The sequence below is a fragment of the Ctenocephalides felis genome, unplaced genomic scaffold (assembly GCF_003426905.1).
Source record: "Ctenocephalides felis isolate EL2017-DRISC unplaced genomic scaffold, ASM342690v1 CF-g0.4_SCAFFOLD_00845, whole genome shotgun sequence".
NCBI classification, from domain to species: Eukaryota; Metazoa; Arthropoda; class Insecta; order Siphonaptera; family Pulicidae; genus Ctenocephalides; species Ctenocephalides felis.
Window position 1 is genome coordinate 5,982,758 of NW_020536999.1, and position 19,931 is coordinate 6,002,688.

General features: G+C 30.1%; 2 protein-coding genes and 1 long non-coding RNA gene across 5 annotated transcripts in view; 2 read left to right on the forward strand and 1 right to left on the reverse strand.

Moving 5' to 3' along the window:
* LOC113370373 (glycine-rich protein 5-like) overlaps positions 1-16,534 on the forward strand; it is a 294,863-nt gene extending 278,329 nt beyond the window's left edge. The window contains exons 1-3 of one of the 2 annotated variants that reach the window (XM_026611042.1): positions 14,381-14,492; positions 15,973-16,294; positions 16,448-16,534. In XM_026611042.1, coding sequence (XP_026466827.1) covers positions 14,478-14,492; positions 15,973-16,294; positions 16,448-16,458 — 348 coding nt within the window. In that variant the 5' untranslated portion in view covers positions 14,381-14,477 and the 3' untranslated portion in view covers positions 16,459-16,534. Of the gene's footprint in view, positions 1-14,380; positions 14,493-15,972; positions 16,295-16,447 lie in introns of those variants that run through there. The other variant, XM_026611048.1, reaches the window with a different exon arrangement.
* LOC113370407 lies at positions 3,463-4,038 on the reverse strand. Its single transcript, XR_003366564.1, has 3 exons — positions 3,781-4,038; positions 3,637-3,725; positions 3,463-3,566 (listed from the first exon to the last, which is right to left on the reverse strand). It is a non-coding gene; the product is annotated as an uncharacterized LOC113370407 (long non-coding RNA).
* On the forward strand, positions 6,916-11,913 carry LOC113370274 (glycine-rich cell wall structural protein-like). Of its 2 annotated transcripts, none has more exons than XM_026610949.1 (4): positions 6,916-6,989; positions 8,962-10,264; positions 10,328-10,444; positions 11,825-11,913. In XM_026610949.1, exons 1-4 carry the CDS (start codon positions 6,975-6,977, stop codon positions 11,839-11,841), a joined length of 1,452 nt encoding a protein of 483 aa, XP_026466734.1. In that variant the 5' UTR covers positions 6,916-6,974; the 3' UTR covers positions 11,842-11,913. The 2 variants fall into 2 exon arrangements, with proteins under 2 accessions (XP_026466734.1, XP_026466741.1); XM_026610956.1 differs by having other exon boundaries at positions 10,346-10,444.
* Positions 16,535-19,931: the final 3,397 nt, after the last annotated feature.

A 19,931-nucleotide genomic window follows, 5' to 3' on the forward strand; every position in this document is an offset into this window, starting at 1 on the left:
TTTATAAGAAATGCCAAAATGTTCAGAAACCTTTGAAACGTAAAGATACCCAAAAATTTTCATTATCGATTTTCTTACGATTTGTATAATTTACCCTACAAAAAGTTAAAAAAAATACAAATTAAATATTAAATAAAATAAATCACAATTATGTACGTTTCGGCGCTGTATGTGTGTCATCATTGGATCAAGTGTTAAATTAATGCTAATGTTAAATTAATGCTAAGTTTATAAAAATTAAAAAAATTATAAATATAACAATTTTAATAAACAAATCAGAAAAAACAAAATTATATACATCGTTTTATGAAAAGAAAATAAAGCTTGAAATAAAATAAAATGTAAAAGTATAATAAATTAAAAAAGTGAAGTGATGTATATTAAATTAGTTACAACCTTCAGTATTTTTTAAAATTTCTATAAACTTTAGGCAAATTTTTGTTACAACTTGTTAACTTGCTAAATGATGGCACACATACAGCGTCAAAACTTGCGATAACATTGGTGTATTTTACGGCAGAAACGGCCACTTTATTTAGTCTTTAAATTTTGGCTCACATATTTTATTTTTAGTATCAAAATATTCAGAATGACTAGAAACGTCGAGAAAATATGAATTTATCAAATTGGATTTTCAGGCAAAATTCGGGAAATTAAAAATGTAAAGAATTTCCAAAATTTGATATATTTTAAAATGACTTTTTTTGAATGAGTTCTACCAGAAAATTTTTTGAAAATATTACATAGTTCTTTATAAATGTATATTTTAAAAATTTCAATAGTCCTAACAAAATATTGAAAAGTTACAAAATTTCAAAATTCTGAACAAAATCATCAAGTGTGTAAAATTATTAAAGTGTAATGTATGCAATTTTCTAAAAATATTTAACAAAAATGCAAATATCCTTAATAATAAAAATTTACGCTGGCCCTGCCATCGTAAAAATGTAATATATCCTTTCTACATCAATACGAATCGAATGGTTTTTGAATCATTCAAATCGGATACTCCGTTCTCTTAAAAACTCGATTTCTCTTGATTGCACTCTTTGCTCTATATCTCCGTAACGGCTAGATCTGCCTTTGGCAAAAACTAATCAGCACGTCTTCCTATCAATAGGGATCGAATGTTTTTTAAATCATTCAAATCGGTTAATCTATACTCCCCTTATCGTCAATGAAAAATTGTATCCGCACATACATACACGTACATGCATTTTTTCTGAGGCATTTCAAAATGTTCCGTATCTCAAAAATTGTTTGACCTATCTTTCCAAAAAACTAATCAGCAAGTCTACCCATAAATAAGAATAGAATGTTTTTTGAATCATTCAAATCGGTTGATCCGTGATCTCGTAATTGTCGATGGAAGTTTCTATCCGCACATACGTACACAGACACACACAACCCTGTAAACAATTTTATATTGCCGTTAGGTTGCGGTTATATAAAAATGTTACCTAGTTATATAACGTCAACCTCACCGTCCCTAAGGAATTTTATTACCTGAAGGTAACTATTTCCTACCTTGTTAGTTAACTTGTTATATAACATTGTTAGGTTGCGGTAATATACGGTAATGTACATATGCGATATTTGCAATGCTTTTAATTTATGCGTAAATAATTGATTTTTCTCTAAAAAAAAAAGATTTACTCATATTTCATTGTATTTATTATTTAAAATTAATATTTTACAATAAACAAAGTAGCAACAAATATTTTATACTAAATAGAACAGTAACAAATATTTCATAGTAAACAAAATAGCAACAAATATTTTATAACAAATAGCAACAAATAATTTGTACTAAACAAAACAGTAACAAATATTTTATAACAAACAAATAGCAACAAATATTTTGAACTAAACGAAACAGTAAGTATTTTATAACAAATAAATAACAGCAAATATTTGTTGCTATTGTTTATTATAAACTATTTTGTACTAAACAATTGTACTGTAGAAAACAGTAATATATTGCTGTTTTGTTTAGTTCAAAATATTTCTTGCTATTTGTTTGTTATAAAATATTTGTTACTGTTTTGTTTAGTACAAAATATTTGTTACTGTTGTGTTCAGTTCAAAATATTTGTTGCTATTTGTTTGTTATGAAATACTTAAGTATTTGTTTGTTTGTTATATATTTGTTAAAATACTTATAAGTATTTTATAAGAAACAAATAGCAACAAATATTTTGAACTATAGAAAACAGTATCAAGTATTTTATAACAAATAGCAACAAATATGTTGTACTAAACTACTAGCACCAAATATTTATAAGTATTTTTAACAAATATATAACAAACAAACAAACAAATACTTATTAGTATTTTATAACAAACAAATAGCAACAAATATTTTGAACTGAACAAAACAGTAATAAATATTTTATGACAAACAATTAGCAACACATATTTTATACTAAACAGAACAGTAACAAATATTTTATAACAAACAAAAAGCAACAAATATTTTGAACTAAACAATACAGTAATAAGTATTTTATAACAAATAGCAACAAATATTTTGAACTAAACAATACAGTAATAAGTATTTTATAACAAACAAATAGCAACAAATATTTTATACTAAACAGAACAGTAACAAGTATTTTATAAGAAACAAAATAGCAACAAATATTTTATACTAAAGAGAATAGTAACAAATATTTCATAAAAAGAATAACAACATTATAATAAAGAAAATAGCAACAAATATTTTATACTGTATAAAACAGCAACAAATTTTATAAAGCAATAATAAACTTCATAACAAGACAGTAATAAAAAACAATATAATAAACAATACAGCAACAAATATTTTAGACGATACATAAAATTTATATCAATTACATTTATTTTTTGTTATTTACACAATGAAAAACAAAATAGTAATCTATTAAACAAAAAAAAAATAACATAATAAACTAGAATATTTTAAATGTTAAAAATAACAATATTAAATATGTTATAATAAACAGTAACAAATATTTTTCGAAAACAATAACAAAAATATAAAATTTATATTCATTACAATTATTAATTTCATATTTTCAAATGAAACACAAATTGAATATAAAACTATTTTTAAATGATAATTAATAATAAAGGATGGAAATAAAAATATCTAGTTTTGGTCTAACTATTAACCTAGCTATCTCGACACACCAATATACAGAAACTTTATTACATAACTCCAAATTAGGATGACAATTTTCAAATACAATTATATTTTTTTGCAAAGAAACAATACAACTATTAGAATTATAGTTGAGCATTATTAAGCTTTGATTTTTTCTTATCGAGATACTTCCAACATCTTCATTTTCAATATTCACAATTTGTCTTAATTCCATCGTAGCCCATATGTACTATTCCACCTTAAAAACAAATGAGAAAGGTTAAAACAGAATTTATAATAGTAATTAGTTAGCAAGAACTATGCCATATACCTTTCATTCATTCCTTGTTTTGCTGTTAAAACCCTCTCGATATTCTTTCATATTAATCACATATGTTATTCGAGGCAATTTAGGATTTAAACCGAGACTTAGAATCCAATCCTAAAAAGAAATTATTACAATAATAAAATATAAACCTCAAAAGCCATTAAAAATTTAAACAGTTATTTACCTTTAGTATCTTGTAGCATTGTCGAAAACTAAATTTTCATATCCAAATAATAAGCTCTAGTTTTTTTTGAGACATCTCCAAACGCGGGCCTTATAAAAATAATTAGGCTTTTAGCACAGTAACCAACAAATAAATTATACTTACCCTTCATAATATTATATATCAAACAGCACTTCATAGAATTCATTTTGGGGTTATTTCTTATACTCTTTCGATTTCAATGTAGCTGAACAAATTTCACATAAGCAAATATGTAAAGTTATGTATACTATATATTTTTGCATTTTTATTTATACACTTAGCACTCAATATTACAAAATATTTAAAATAAAACAAGACAATACAACCCAACAAAACATCCCCACATATGACAGAGTATAAAATCAAAATGGCGTACAGCGTACAGGCTACAGGGCGCAATGCACTCTGGGAAACCTGACTCCTGATTATGAGTCCCTCTGCCGAAAAAGGAAGACAACCGTTAAACGTTTAAAACGTTTAATCAAATTCAAAAATTTTAATATACTTTTTTGTTATTTTTGTTTGATATTTATAATTCCACGTGTAAATAATATTAGCATTTATTTGAGTTTTTGATTAATTTTATATTTTTCGCTTAATATTCCATAATAAAGTCCTCCGTAATACCTGTACATTTTTATTTTGATATTACTTATAAATATATATCTTTTCTTCCGTATTATTGTTGTATTAATACAAAATTATAATGTTTCAGAAATCACTTAATATTTATATGATCGTAAGTTTTATAAGTAACATCAAAATAAAAATTTACAGGTGTTACAGGTTTATTATGGAATATTAAGCGAAAAATATAAAATTAATCGAAAACTCAAATAAATGTTAATTTTATTTACACGTGGAATTATAAATATCAAAGAAAAATAATAAAAAAATATTATATCTGAATTGAGAATTGAACCCCGGAGCAAAAATTAGAATTCCACGACGATATCCACTCGGCCAACCTGCTGTTGACAACGAATAGCTTGCAAGGTATGCAATACGCACGCTGCTAAAACGCAAACTTTAATTAATTTTTATATTTAAACCGCTTTTCACAAGCCTCTAATATTTTTCCACGGTCAGTTTGGGCATCAAATCTAGCATTGTGCCAAGTTTCATCAAAATCCGAGACGGGCAACGCGTGGATTCTCCTTATAAGTTTTTAAATTTTTTGAAAAAAATAGTTTAAGTAAGTAATTGAAGAAGTTAAAATTCTATTTTTGGAAAACTTAGAAATGTAATTTTTTTTATTTAAAACTTTGAAATTTTTACTATAACTTCCCGTAGTAAGTTATAGTAGTCGCACAAAAATCGAGAATGAAAATTTTGTCGACGTTTCGAGAACAACATTCGATTCGTATTGATAAGGAGGCGTGCTGATGCAGCCGTTCCGAAGATACGGGGCAAAAAGTGCCCAGGTAACCCAGTTTTTAAGAGAACGAAGCGTCCGAATTTAATAATTCAAGAACCATTCTATGGGTTCCGTAACATCGTTTGTTTGTTTAACAGCAACGCGGCGCTTACGCGCTTCGATATTTCATCTCATAAAAAACATTTTTCTTCTAAAGTTTTTTTTTCAAAAAATTCAATTTTTTTCTAAAATGTAAAATTGTTTAAAAAATTTAATTTTTTCAAAGTTGAAAAAAAAATTTTTTTTTGAAAAAAAAAAATAATTTTTGGTACGGGAAGTATAGTAATTTGCCTTAACGCACGATGCCATACACCACTAGTTAAATCAATCTAATCGGTTGATATAAAATATATATATATATATATATATATATATATATATATCCGTGCTCTATAACTGGCACTATGAAATTTAAAAATTAGATCAATCGATTTTTCATTAAAATATAAATTTGTGGAAAATATTTTCTAACAAAACATTGCACATTTATAACATCAGGTAACAAATGTATATAACTTTGTAACTCCCGATATACATTGCGGTTACATTACACTTAGTTAACATTTGTTATATAACTTTGTAATTTCAAAATACATTGCGCGTACATTACATTTAGTTAACATTTGTTATATAACTTTGTAACTTCAAAATACATTGCGAGTACATTACATTTAGTTAACACTCGTTATATAACTTTGTAACATAAAAAGTTATATTGCGGCAACAAGTAGTGTTTACTGGGAAGCATGTATTTTTTCTAAGGTATTCCAAAATGGCAAGAAGTGAAGATTAATATAAAAATATTTTTGATTTTTATTGCAATTGCTATAATTTACCTTAAGAGAAATTAATTAAGATAAATTTAGATAATATACAGCTTGAATTTTCAGAAAACTTGCAAATATTAAAATGTCTATTTTTTCTAAATATTTTAATATACATTCTAACATTTTCAGAGACTACAAAACATTAAAATTTCTAAAAATTAAAAAAAAAATTCTTAATAGTAATACAAAAGTCATCATGTATCAAAATTTCAAGAACATATATCAATGGTTGCCCCATTAATTATAAGAACAGAATTGACGTCCATCCTAACCAACTAGCATGTCATTTAAACCAGGAAACCGACCAAGCTCAAAAAAATACTTGGAGACCTAATATAGTTTAATTAACTATAATACGTCTTTACTACATTTTATTAGTTTTTTAATTATTTATATTTAATTATATTTTATAGTTATTATTTTAATTATAAACAACTTGTCAGCATTCTCTGCTGAATGTAATTATATATATATAGATTGCCAAATAAAATTAAAATTAAAAAAAAATCCCAAAATATCGAAAATGTAGAAAAAATGCATAAGTTGTAAAACATTTGTGAAACCTCCAGGAATTTCTAAGACTACATATAAAAGTTCCACGAATAAATTTGTTTTCCAAAACTTCCAGGAAATTAAACATTCCCAAAAATCAACATCAAACCAAAAATCCCCGTTCCCAAAAATCCACCATGTACCATCTTTCTACCATCAGCACCAAATTTCCAATCACCCATTCCAAGAAACAAATCATCTTCTCATGAAACTAATCACAATTTCCTTATCTAATTTTATCAATTGGTCTTTTTAATTACCACTACCACTAATAATCGATCGATGCAACTATCAATTGATCGTGATCTATCCCGAGAAGAGTTCACAGATCGCCTTATCACGAAATCTGTGTTATAAAGAACTTTTATGTTTTCATCATCAATCATCCCGATCAATAATTAGAGACAAGGACACCATGATTAGATGTCGTCTTATAAAAGATGTGATTTGGTTGTGGTAGGTATCAGTTGTTATTTGCCAGAAGACGAGAGAAGAAATCCGAGAAATAATCGAGAGGATAAATGAATCGTTTCATAGTAAGTGATACAATGATATATATAATAGTACTAGCAAACCCGACAAACTCCGTTTCGCCACCAGATGGTTTCGTGAGAAAGATGAAGAAATTTCTAGTTTGTTTTATATTTGAAAAGGAAAAATTTGATTTCATTACCTAACAGTAATGAATTTATTTCGATTACAAAAATGAAGTGTTTTTTAGTTAAACTTCTCAAGTAAATGAAAGTGAATCCGCCAATTATCCGTTTCATTGAAGTGCACTTTGATAAACCACATTTTTTGTTTTTTGGTCTGACGTTAACACAAACAAAGCAAATGGTTTTCCAACTCGTATAACAGCCCATGTGAAAAACAATGATTTTCTAAATAATCTATCTGAAATTTATCCCGCAAACACTAAGCTATTGGCCTTGCGACTTGTTATTGCGAACTGGAAATTGCAATCGTTTGAAGTCAAACGGAAGACCAGTCGGAATCATTGGTATGTCACCAAATCGCCAGCAATTTTTGATTGAATGGTGAAATTCAGTGCGTGTACGTCATTATTCTTTGCGGAAAGTATTGCTAGTTGACTTAACCAAGCATAATTCTGATAATTCTCACTAATGTCATCACTCGAATTTTGAATTACGGTGCGTGAAGTTCCAGCAATTTGCATTAAGGCACGATGCCATGCACAACTAATTTTCTGAGCTATAAACTTTTGGGAGCCCGAGACCTTTCCAACGAATGCAAAATTGTCGAAATCGGTTCGTGCGTTCTGGAGTTATATCGTCAGGAAGGAAAACTTATTTTTATATATATGTAGATAAGGTGATTGGGTCAAATTAGATGCACTTGATGGACGTTTCTTTTGTTTTGGTAAAAGATTTATGGTGTGTAGTGTCTAAATCCTGTTTTGTTTTGGAATGGTAAAACTTCCTTATTTAGTTTTCCACATAAAATAATAAGTTTCGTGTATCATTTCTATATGGTAAAATAAGTTTATATAAGTTTAACGTATCCAAGACATATTGGTAATAGTAAATTTGATGTGATAACCTGCTCCTCTCAACTAATCTCATCTTCAAAAGTAAATCTTTTGCAGGTTTTTCTATTTACATTCTGAAGATAATAGGGTCAAACCATTCAGAATTACTTGAAAGGTCAAGAAAATATAAATTTATCACATCGGATTTTCAAGCAAAGCAAAAAAGTTGAAGAAATTAAAAATGTAAAGATTTTTGATAAATTTTAAAATGATTTTTTTATGAATGAGTTCTAACAAAAGTTTCAAAATTTGAAAATAATACATGGTTATGTATATTTTAAAAATTTCAATAGACCTAACCAAATTTTGAAAATTCTGATTTTTAAATAATAAATTTTAAAATTTAAAAATTCTGAGCAAAATCATGAAGTGTGTAAAAATATTGTAAGTGTAGTGTATTAAATTTTCTAAAAATATTTTTAAAAAAGCAGAAAATTCATAATAATAAGAATTTACGCTGAACCTGCCTTCTCAAAAATATCACAAATTTGTTCTCCCATCAATACGAATTAAATGTCTTTTAAATCATTCAAATCGGACGCTCCGTTCTCTCAAAAACTCGATTTCTATTTTCTGCACTCTTCGCTCCGTATCTCCGCAACGGCTGGACCTGCCTTTGCCAAAAATTAATCAGCACATCTCCCTAACAATAGGGCATCTTCATCTCATTCTCATTTTCAAAAGTATTTTTTTTGCAGGATTTTCTATTTAGATTCTGAAGATGATGGGGATAAGCTACTCTTTTAAGTAAATCTTTTGCAAGATTTTTCATTTAGATTCTGAAGTTGATCAGGATAAGTTGCACCTCTTACCTAACCTTTGCTTCAAAAACAAATCTTCTGCAAGATTTTCCATTTAAATCCTAAAGCCGATGCTGCAAACCACTCCCCCTAACTTGTTTCTAGATTTTCATTATCCTTTAAAATAAATCTATAATCCTATGTCTTTTATATTTTTAGGTATCCTTTTCGGCTTTGCTGCTTTTATCTTCAACGATAACAGCAAAGCCCTACGGAGCAACCCATGCCTCCAAACCAGTTACCGAGATCGGAGCAGACGGCTGCAAAGGAGGTTCCTCCTGCGGTCTAGGAAGTGGCGGTCTAGGAAGTGGCAGTCTAGGAAGTGGTGGTCACGGAGGTTCTGGTAGCAGTAGTTTTGCCAGTTCCTCAGCGCACAGTAGTGCTAGCTCTGGAAGCTTTGGTGGTGGAGGCGGTGGTTTTGGACCCGGAGGCGGATTAGAAGGAGGAGGTGGTCATGGAGGTCTCGGATCTGGTGGTGGTTTAGGATCCGGAGGTGGCCACGGAGGAGGTGGTGGTTTGGGATCCGGAGGTGGCCACGGAGGAGGTGGTTTCGGATCTGGTGGTTTAGGATCCGGAGGAGGTCTCGGTGGTGGTCACGGTGGTGGTGATGGATTTGGATCTGGAGGCCACGGAGGTCTTGGATCTAGCGGTGGTCTTGGATCTGGAGGCGGAGGAGGAAGTTATGGAGGTGGCGGCAGTCACGGAGGAGGTCTTGGCTCCGGTGGTGGTTTAGGATCCGGTGGCCTAGGTTCCGGAGGTGGACACGGTGGAGGTCTTAGTTCCGGAGGTGGTTTAGGATCCGGTGGTCTTGGTCCCGGAGGTAGCCACGGCGGAGGTCTCATCGGCGGTCCAGGATTTGGAGGCGGCTCTGGTGGCCATGGAGGCTCTGGAAGCAGTAGTTTTGCAAATGCTGGAGCAACTTCTGGTGCTTATACGAGTGGAGTGGGTGGCGGTCACGGAAATGATCTCGGAGGTGGCCTTGGAGGCGGCGGACACGGTGGAGGACTAGGAGGTGGCGGCCACGGAGGCGGTTTAGGCGGAGGCCTTGGAGGCGGCCACGGAGGTGGTTTAGGCGGAGGCCTCGGAGGTGGTCACGGTAGTGGTTTAGGCGGAGGCCTCGGAGGTAGCCACGGAGGCGGATCAGGACTTGTTGGTGGAAGTCACGGAGGCTCCGGAGGTGGATACGGAGGCGGAGGCCACGGTGGTTCCTCAGGATTCGGCGGAGGCTTTGGCGGCGGTCCAGGGGGTGGCCACGGAGGATTTGGTGGTGGACCTGGTGGTGGCCATGGAGGCTTTGGTGGTGGACCTGGTGGTGGCCACGGAGGCTTTGGAGGTGGTCCTGGTGGTGGTCACGGAGGTTTTGGTGGCGCTGGTGGAGGAGCGTTTAGTAGTTCTCACGCCGGCGCTTTCGGCGGCGGACACGGAGGTGGATTTAGTGGAAGCGGTAGCGATGAATTTGGAGGCAAGAGAATATATTTCTTTTAATTCATTTTATAATATTTTTATCATTGATTTTAATTTTAAGGAAGTGCTGAATTTCTAGGAGGACCTCACGGCGGCGGAGGACATGGAGGTCACGGAGGTCATGGTCACGGTCATGGCGGTTTCCATGGCCACGGTCATAAGGGTCATGGATCATATGGTTAGTTAGAATAATATATTTAATAAATTAGTTAGGATAATATTGTAAAATAAAAAAAATAATAAAACATTAAACAATATTGATATTATTGTTAGTGTTCAATTATTTATTTTATCTCTTGCAACTTTTGAACCGATCGCCTAAAAAAATAATATATACTTTATATATATATATATATATATATATATATATATATATATATATATATATATATTAGGGTGGTCCTTAAAATGGTCATTTTCGAATTTCCTTGCTCCCAGGGGCTCAAATGGTTCCAAATTGATAAAAAACAATTCTCTGAAAGTTTTAGCTCTTAATATTAACGTTTAGATAGAGCGCAATTCAATCAAACTTTGTATGGAAAGAGCATGGAAAAAATTTTGAAAATTTAAAAAAAATGTTTTAGGTATAACTTAGCGACAAATGAATGAGTTTTATTCATTTATTTACTCGCTAAATTACATCTAAAAAACATTTTTTAAATTTTTGAAAATTTTTCCATGCTATTTCCATACAAAACTTTGATTGAATTGCGCTCTATCTAAACGTTAATATTAAGAGCTAAAACTTTCAGAGATTTGTTTTTCATCTATTTGGAACCATTTGAGCCCCTGGGAGCAAGGAAATTCAAAAATGACCATTATAAGGACCACCCTAATATATATATATATATATATATTCAATAGATAAGTTCTGGATTTTTTGAATATATTGACTATTTCTTTTCCGAACAGTAAATCCAATAATAAAAAACAATTTGTTTTTTGAAGATGTTTAATAACGACGTTTCGGAACTAGATACGTTCCATCATCAGGTTTATTTTGTAATAATTTATATATCCATAGCACTAATATTTTTTGTTAAAAACACTCGATTTTTTCCGAGGATATTTGTAAATGTTTTGACTTCACAAGACTTTGTAACACACTGTTGGAAAAAATCGAGTGTTTTTAACAAAAAATATTAGTGATATGGATATATAAATTATTATAGAATAAACCTGATGATGAAACGTATCTAGTTCCGAAACGTCGTTATTAAACATCTTCAAAAAACAAATTGTTTTTTATTATTGCATTTACTGTTCGGAAAAGAAACAATCAATATATATATATATATATATATATATATATATATATTAAATTTGTTAGAAATTGAATTATATGTACAATGTCCTGTATAATATCAAAACGCAATATCAAAAAGCTCTACAGCAACTCCATATAATTTTTCTCTTCGTTATGTTTAAAATAAAATAGTTTGTTACCATTACCCAATTGAGTAAATTTGTAACGAGAGCCCGCACCATGATCATATACTAGATTACAGGTAATTTATACTATTAATAAATTAATTCTATGTTTCTATTTTATTTCCAGGACATCACCGTTACTAAAGATCCTTTGTGCTAGTCATTTGCCACTTCATCAACACCAAATTTTCTCATAAAACTATATTTTTAGTCGACAAAATAATAAATATAGTTGATAACCTATTTAAGATAATATTGTTGTAAATAAATATTTTTTGTATAATATATAAGATTAAAAAATTGAATAATTTGTTTGTGTTTCTCGGAGAATTAAACACTGATTATGTAATTATTTAATAAATAATAAACAATGTTTATTATATATACAGAAGGAAATTAATTATTATCATCAAGGCAATTAATGTCATGCTCTTGATTTATGACAAAAACTTGTATTATTATACAAATTGCACTTGAAACATTGCAAAGTGTTGCATTTGTTTGAATAAATAAATGAATTTGTTATGACGCAAATTAGTAAATTTATTAATTTTTTCAAACAAGTTTAAATTCGACATATGATATGGCAACTGAAACTCTACATTGGTCTCTTCAATTTTGATTCTTCACACTTCAAATGCTCTTGTAATTTGAAAATTTTATCATCAAATTTGACATATTAATTTCAAGTTTTCAAGTTTAAAATAAACACCTTCAATTTAAATTTGACATCATAGATTATAGTTAGACCTCTTTAATTTCAAATTTGACACTTGGCACTTCAAATTTGATACTCAGCACTTCAAATTAGATATGAATTTCAAATTTGACTCTTCACTTCAAAATCATTATCTACACTTTAACGGAGATACTCAGAATTTTACATTAAATAATTAATACTTCAAATTCGATGCTTAGCATTTCCAATTAGATATTTCGAACATAAAATTTGGATATAAACACTTCAAATTTGATACCCTCACCCAAAATTTGTTAAATTCACTCCAACATAAAATGTTTAAATTTTGAAATTGGCACTTTACACTTGAAATTTGTTGCATAGCACTTCAAATTAGACATTTGGAACAAAAATTTGATATAAATACTTGAAATTTGATACCCACACTCCAAATTTGACACCTGCACTTCAAATATATACGTTAAACTGTGAAATTAATACTTTACACTTGAAATTTGACACTTGGCACTTCAAATTTGATGAAAACTCTTCAAACTGGGCACCTCATAACATATTTGATTCCTCACACTTCAAATTTGAAACATGGCACTTCAAATTCGATAGAAACGCTTCAAATTGGGCACCTCATTACAAATTTGACTCTTTCACTTTAAATTTAATACTCTATGCTTTTAAATTAATATTTTACACTTCAAATTTGAAACTTGGCACTTCAAATTTGATAGAAACTCTTTAAATTGGGCATCTCATAACAAATTTGACGCTTTCACTTCAAATTCAATACTCTAAACTTTTGAATTGATATTTTACACTTCAAATTTGATAGAGACACTTCAATTTTCCCACCTCATTACAAATTTGACCTTTTCACTTCAAATTTAGAACTATATATTATTAAATTGATCGGCAATTTTCTGAAACTTGGTACTTCAAATTTGATAGAAATTCTTCATTGCAAATTTGTTGCCATCACTTCAAATTAAACAGTTCGCACTTTAAATTAAATATTTGACACTTCAAATTTAACACTGAACTCCGTAAATTTTACACTATATATCTTGGTTCTTAAAATTTGACCCTTGACTTTATAAATTTGATACTACGTATTGCACACTTCAAGTTTGACACAAGACACTTCAAATTAAAAATTTCAAGTGTTTATATCAAATTTTGTTCCAAATGTCTAATTTGAAGTGCTAAGCATGAAATTTGAAGCGTAAAGTGCTAATTTCGAAATTGAAAGGGCCAAATATCTAATTTAAATTTCCGAATGTCAACCTTGAAGTATAGATAATGATACTGAAGTGAAAGGTCAAATTTGAAATTCATGTGAATAGCAAGTTTGATATGATTAGTATCAAATTTGAAGTGCTAATTGCCAAATTTAAAGTGTAAGATGTTAATTTCAAAGTTTGAAGTGTTTATTTTGAAGTGAGTTCTACAAATTTGGAGTGTGGGTGACTAATTTGAATTTTTAAATCAAAATTGATGTTCCAAACGCTAAATTAAAATTTCATACACTTTTGTATTTAAAAATATAAATTTACAAATTTTGATATCTTAAAAATTATCAAAAACCTACGTCTGATTTTTTAAGAATTTTTAAATTTGATATATTCCCAAAAAACGCATAACAGAAGCTATAAAACCAATCAAAGTCTTTTTACCATTTTTTAATACCACTTAATGTATTTTTAACTTACATTCATTCCCTCAGCTCTCACACTAACTAGACAAATCTGATGTAATTTTCTACAGTTTCAAGAGCAATAACTTATCATTTAAATCGATCGACTTGTAATTATCAACGATATTGTTTATAAATATTTACGGACGAACACATACATATATATATATATATATATATATATATATATATATATAAATAAATTTCCATACACGTTCCATTTTTTTTACAAAAAAACCTGATTGGACGATAAAAGTTTTGCAAGACTGTTATAAAAGAGGATCGAACTTCCGCAAAACAAACAGTCGATAAGTCGATCTATAAAGTGACATATCAATAAATATTTATTTAGCACTAAGTGTTTTTGTTTATAAAATCTTAAAAACAACAACCATGGCTCGTTTTATGGTGAGTAAAAAAATTAAAAAAACTAGTGGTGTATTGCATCGTGCCTTAAGGCAAATTGCTGGAACTTCCCCTACCGTAATGAAATATTCGAAAAATTTTAAACGTTTTCAAAAATATATTATTACATAAATGCTGTAACTTTCATTATTTTTGCTATCTTGTTTGTTATATCTGAGCAAATCAAATGTAAATCATAAATCAATTTATCTTCAGAACATTAACAATCGTCATTTCATTTCGAATTCAATTTCAAAAAAAAATAGTTGCCTAATTTACACAAAATTGAAATAGTGCTCCCGTATAGTCACAGTCTAAACGCATTTGCAAATATTTCTGTGCGACATTTTCACTTATACTGTGCTCAGCTTGGCGGCATTTTCGCATTTTTCACTAGTTTTCACAAAATTGGAAAAGTGTTCCCGCATAGTCACAGCCTAAACGCATTTGCAAATAATTCTGTGAGACATTTTCACTTATACTGTGTTTAGCTTGGCGGCATTTTCACATTTTTTAATAGTTTCCACAAAATTGAAAAAGTGCTCCAACAGTCTAAACGCACTTGGGTAAACATTTGTACCAGAGTGGCTCTTAGACTGTGCTTAGCCTGAAAATTTTTTGAATTTTTAATCCAAAATTACAAAACTATTTTTTGAAAAAAAAAAAATTAGAGACAACCTTTTTTTCCAAAAGCAATTATTTTGTTGAAACAAGCATAAAATTCTTTAAATCATTTAAATAGGACGCTTAGTTCTCTCAAAAACTGCCATTTTTTTTAACACTTAGCTCTGTATCTCCGAAACCGCTGGGCCTACCTTTGCCAAAAACTAATAACCCGTCATTTCTCCGTCATTACGAACTGAATCATACAAATCGGATGATCCGTTCTCTCAAAAACTCGATTTCTATTTTCTGCACTCTTTGCTCCGTATCTCCGTAACGACTGGATCTGCCTTTGCCAAAAAGTAATCTGCACATTTCCCTATCAATAGGAATCGAATAATAATTGAATCACTCAAATCGGTTGATCCGTGCGCCCGAAAACGTGGACGAAAAAATGCGGACATATAAAAAAGAGTAACTAGATGGTAGAAATAGAGAGTGTAATTAGAGGTAATAAATGGGTAAAAATATAAAGAATATTTATAGACAAGAAATTGGAATTAACAAATGTATAAATCATTAGTCTTGTTAGGTATATATAAAATTCACACCTTTCATTCTCCGGATTTTAGTTTGGATTTTGATATATGGTTGATTTGATACTTCTCCTAAACAGTTATTCGGATTTTGATAAATCTTTCTGAACACACACACACACACACATTCATTTAGCTTCTGAGGTGTGCCAGTAAAATGTTCAGAAACCTTCAAAACGTCGAGAAATGCAAAAATTTTCATTTTCAATTTTCAGCCCATTGCTATAACCACCCTACGGAAAGTTAATAAAAACGTTTTTTTAATCATTTATATTTCCTTTAAGATTGCTTTATCCCTGGCGGTTTTAATCGTCGCCGTAACCGCCACTCCCTACGGTGCCGGAGGACACGGAAGCAGTGGCGGCGGACACGGCTCCGGGCTTGACTCCGGTTTTGGGGGGCACGGAAGCCGCGGCAGTGGACTTGGAGGCAGTAGTTTTTCCAGTGGTAGCCACGGTGGCGGACTTGGAGGTGGAAGCAGAGGCCATGGAGGCCTAGGCGGATCTGGAGGTTTTGGAGGCCAAGGAGGCCTTGGTGGTGGACACGGAGGCGTTGGAGGCGGACATGGAGGTCACAGTGGCGGAGGACGTGGAGGACATGGCGGCAGTTAGTATTTTATAATACATATATATATATATACGTGTATATATATATATATATATATATATATATATCAAATTCTTGTTGTGAAGTGAAATGAACGTTGTGAAATATTATAGGCCTGTGGAAAGTGGTTTAATTGTGAAAATTTCTTTTCAGGTCATTACTAGATGAAATATAAAAGAGAACTCTCTGCAAAATTTGTTTGGAATCTGTGATTTCCGTTACTTTATGCCAGCCAGAAATATAATTAAAAATATTTGTAATTAACAAATGAATTAATTATGTTATTTTTTGTATAATTTGTATTTGTAAGTTTATATAAGTAAAAATTTAAATAATAAAAATAAGTGTTTTATTACATACTACAGAAATAATTTTGCTTTTTTTATTGATTTGATAAAAAAAAATTTTTATATAAATTTTTGTCTTTTCTCATATTTTTAGAGAGATTTGACTATATTTTATTCAAACAAATAAATTTTTGACACACGAAACAAAATTCTAAATCATTTTTCTAATAAATAGAAATATTTTTTTGTATCGTTAAACAATTTATTAAAGTAAACCAAAATGCGACATGCATAAGTTAAAAAAAATGGATATGCAATTTTGGATGTGATTTATTAAACTGAATTATATAATTTCATCTGCCAAACATATACTGTTGACTGTATCTTATATTATTTTCATTTCTGGCACATCTCTGCTGCTTTTCGGCAATAATAATGTAGACATTGCATTTTGCTTGTATATTACATTCTAATATTATCTGGGCTCATAATTTCTGCTAAATTCAAATTTCAAGTGAATTGACATTAGTAGCAGATGGCAGTTCAAATGTTTTCAATTTCAAATAATGATAAGTGGTTTTTGTGTAATTTTTGACAAACTCCAAAAAGAATTATCAAACTCCGAATAACCGTTTAGGAGAAGCATCAATACTAGCTGACCCCGCAAATGTAGTTTTTCCATATAAGGTATTTTTAAACGATTTTTAGAGAGTCCAGAAATTGTCATTTCATACATTTGTTATCATATATAACAATTTGTTAGTCATGTGACTGACTACATAATTTTATTATTCAACTCTAAGTTTATTATTTTATTTTATTGCTTTGTTTTTTTTCTCAATTGTATCTTTAAAATTTGTGTGTTGGGTTTTTTTTCAAGGTTCGGTTTGTACTGATATTTTTATTCGTTATATAGTCTAGTCACATCTTGTAAATTTTTAAAACCTTGTGGAATATTTTTTTCAATTTGTTAAACGTGCGACACATACTGTGTCGAAACGTACATAATAAATAAAAAAATATAAATATTTAATAAATTCCAGTAGGATAAGTTATAGTAAAAGTCCAAAAACCAAAACTGAAATTTTTTGCATACCTTCACGTTTTAAAGGTTTCTGAACATTTTGGCATTCTTTAGATAAAATGGAAGTCTGTGTCAACCAATTATCCGATTTGAATGGTTCAAAAAACATTCGATTCTTATTGATAGGGAGATGTGCTGATTAGTTTTTGGCGAAGGCAGGTCCAGCCGTTTTGGAGATACTGAACAAAAAGTGCAGAAAATAGACATTGGGTTTTTGACAGAACGGAGCATCCGATTTGAATGATTCAAATAATATTGCACTTGTATTGACGTAATGGAGAATTCGGAGATCCAGAAATAAATTTAAAAAATGCGATTTGGTCAATGCCAAGTCACCGATATGAATGAGTAACCAAAACTTTCAAAAAATATTAAAATTGTTGCAATTTCTTTTTATAAGTACTTTCAAAAATTGTGCAAATATTTCATAATTTTCAATAAGACATTGTTTTATTTCTTCTATATTCATATTTTTCAAATGTATCCAAAATTTTCAAAAATGTTCAAAGAAATTCATAATTCTCAAAATGAATCTTTTTTTCTTTTACGAATTTCCAAAAATTTAAAATTACAGTACGGAAAGTTCCAGCAATTTGCCTTAAGGCACGATGTCATGCACCACTAGTTGCTTTTTATTTCGACTATTTGGCTGCCAATAAACAGTTCGTCGAACAAAAAATCCAAATCTATGTCATATATATAAAAATGAAGCTCGATAATATGTTAGGTATGCTAAAACTCAAAAGCGGGCTATACCGATTTGGCCAATTTTGGTCTAGAAATATTTGTGCAAATCCGGAAATTGTGGGAAAGGTGAGCAATTATATCAAAATCGCTTAAAAACTTTACATATCTATCTTATATATAAAAATGGAGAGCGGTATTATGTTAGGTATGCTAAATTTCGAAAACAGCTGAACCGATTTGGCCAATTTTAGTTTTGGATCATTTGTGCTATACCGAAATTGTGGAAAAGGTGAAAAATTGTTTCAAAATCGCTTAGAAACTCGATAATATGTTAAACGGCTGAACCGATTTGGCCAAGTTTAGTCTTAAATTATTTGTGGTAATCCACATATTGTGGGAAAAGTAAGAAACTATATCAAAATCGCTTAGAAACTTTACATATTTATCTTATATATAAAAATAGAGTTCGGTATTATGTTAAGTATGCTAACACTCGAAAACTGCTGAACCGATTTGGCCAATTTTAGTCTGGAAATATTTGTGATAATCCAGAGATTGTGGGAAAGGTGAGAAATATTTCAAAACCACGTAAAAACTTAAACAGAAACGTAATTTAAAATGAAAGAATTGCATACGGCTCGTACGTCAAATGTCACATGGTTTTGACAAATTGTGTTCAAATAAATTTAAAAGGATGTTTTAAGTAAAAATTATTTAATTGTAGGAAGTAGTTTTATTTGTAGTTCTATTTATACGTAAACAAATTACTCAACAGGTCGCAAGTGTTATAAGAAACTCAAAATATCACTTTTTTGAAATGTTAGAAATGACAATTTTTGGATTCTCTAAAAATTGTTCACAAATACCTTATATGGTAAAACAACGTTTGCCGGGTCAGCTAGTATATATATATATATATATATATATATATATATATATATATATATATATTATAATTGCAGTTTCTGCATCTCGTCAACAAACAAAACACAATGCGTGTCGACAAATTAAAATAACTCCGACCATAAAAATCTACATAAAAACAAAACATCAATTATCATCTCCTGCTAATTGATTTAATTAATTAGCACAAATCAATTGTAAGATTATCTTCATAAACATAAAAATAATCTAACATTGATATATATTTCATACCGCTTATGCATTTTTATTCAAACAAATAACAAATAAAATTGCATGCAATCAGTGGCGGATCCAGCTTCGGCGTCAGGGGGGGGTCATAATTGAAAAGTTTTTATAGTCCTCAATGAGTATGCAACAAATATATACGAGTATATATATATATATATATATATCTATATATATATATATATATATACATATATATACATATATATCAGATAGAGCGGGGCTTAAAGATTTGCGGGTAAAAAGGTCCACCACCGATATCTCAAAAACAAGTAAAGTTAAGGATTTCTTAACAACAATATTTGAAAGTAGAGGGAAAAATGTACAACCAACCATCACCCTGATTTTTACGACGTTAAAAAAAAAACATTTTTACAAAATATAAATAAAATAAATCTTTATTTCAACTCTGCCGGTAAATATTTTGGAC

Bases quoted from the DNA above. Each gene is read 5' to 3' on its own strand.
- LOC113370274 (XM_026610949.1), top strand. The intron at 10,265-10,327 runs GCAAGAGAATAT...TTTAATTTTAAG, and splicing joins CGGTAGCGATGAATTTGGAG to GAAGTGCTGAATTTCTAGGA.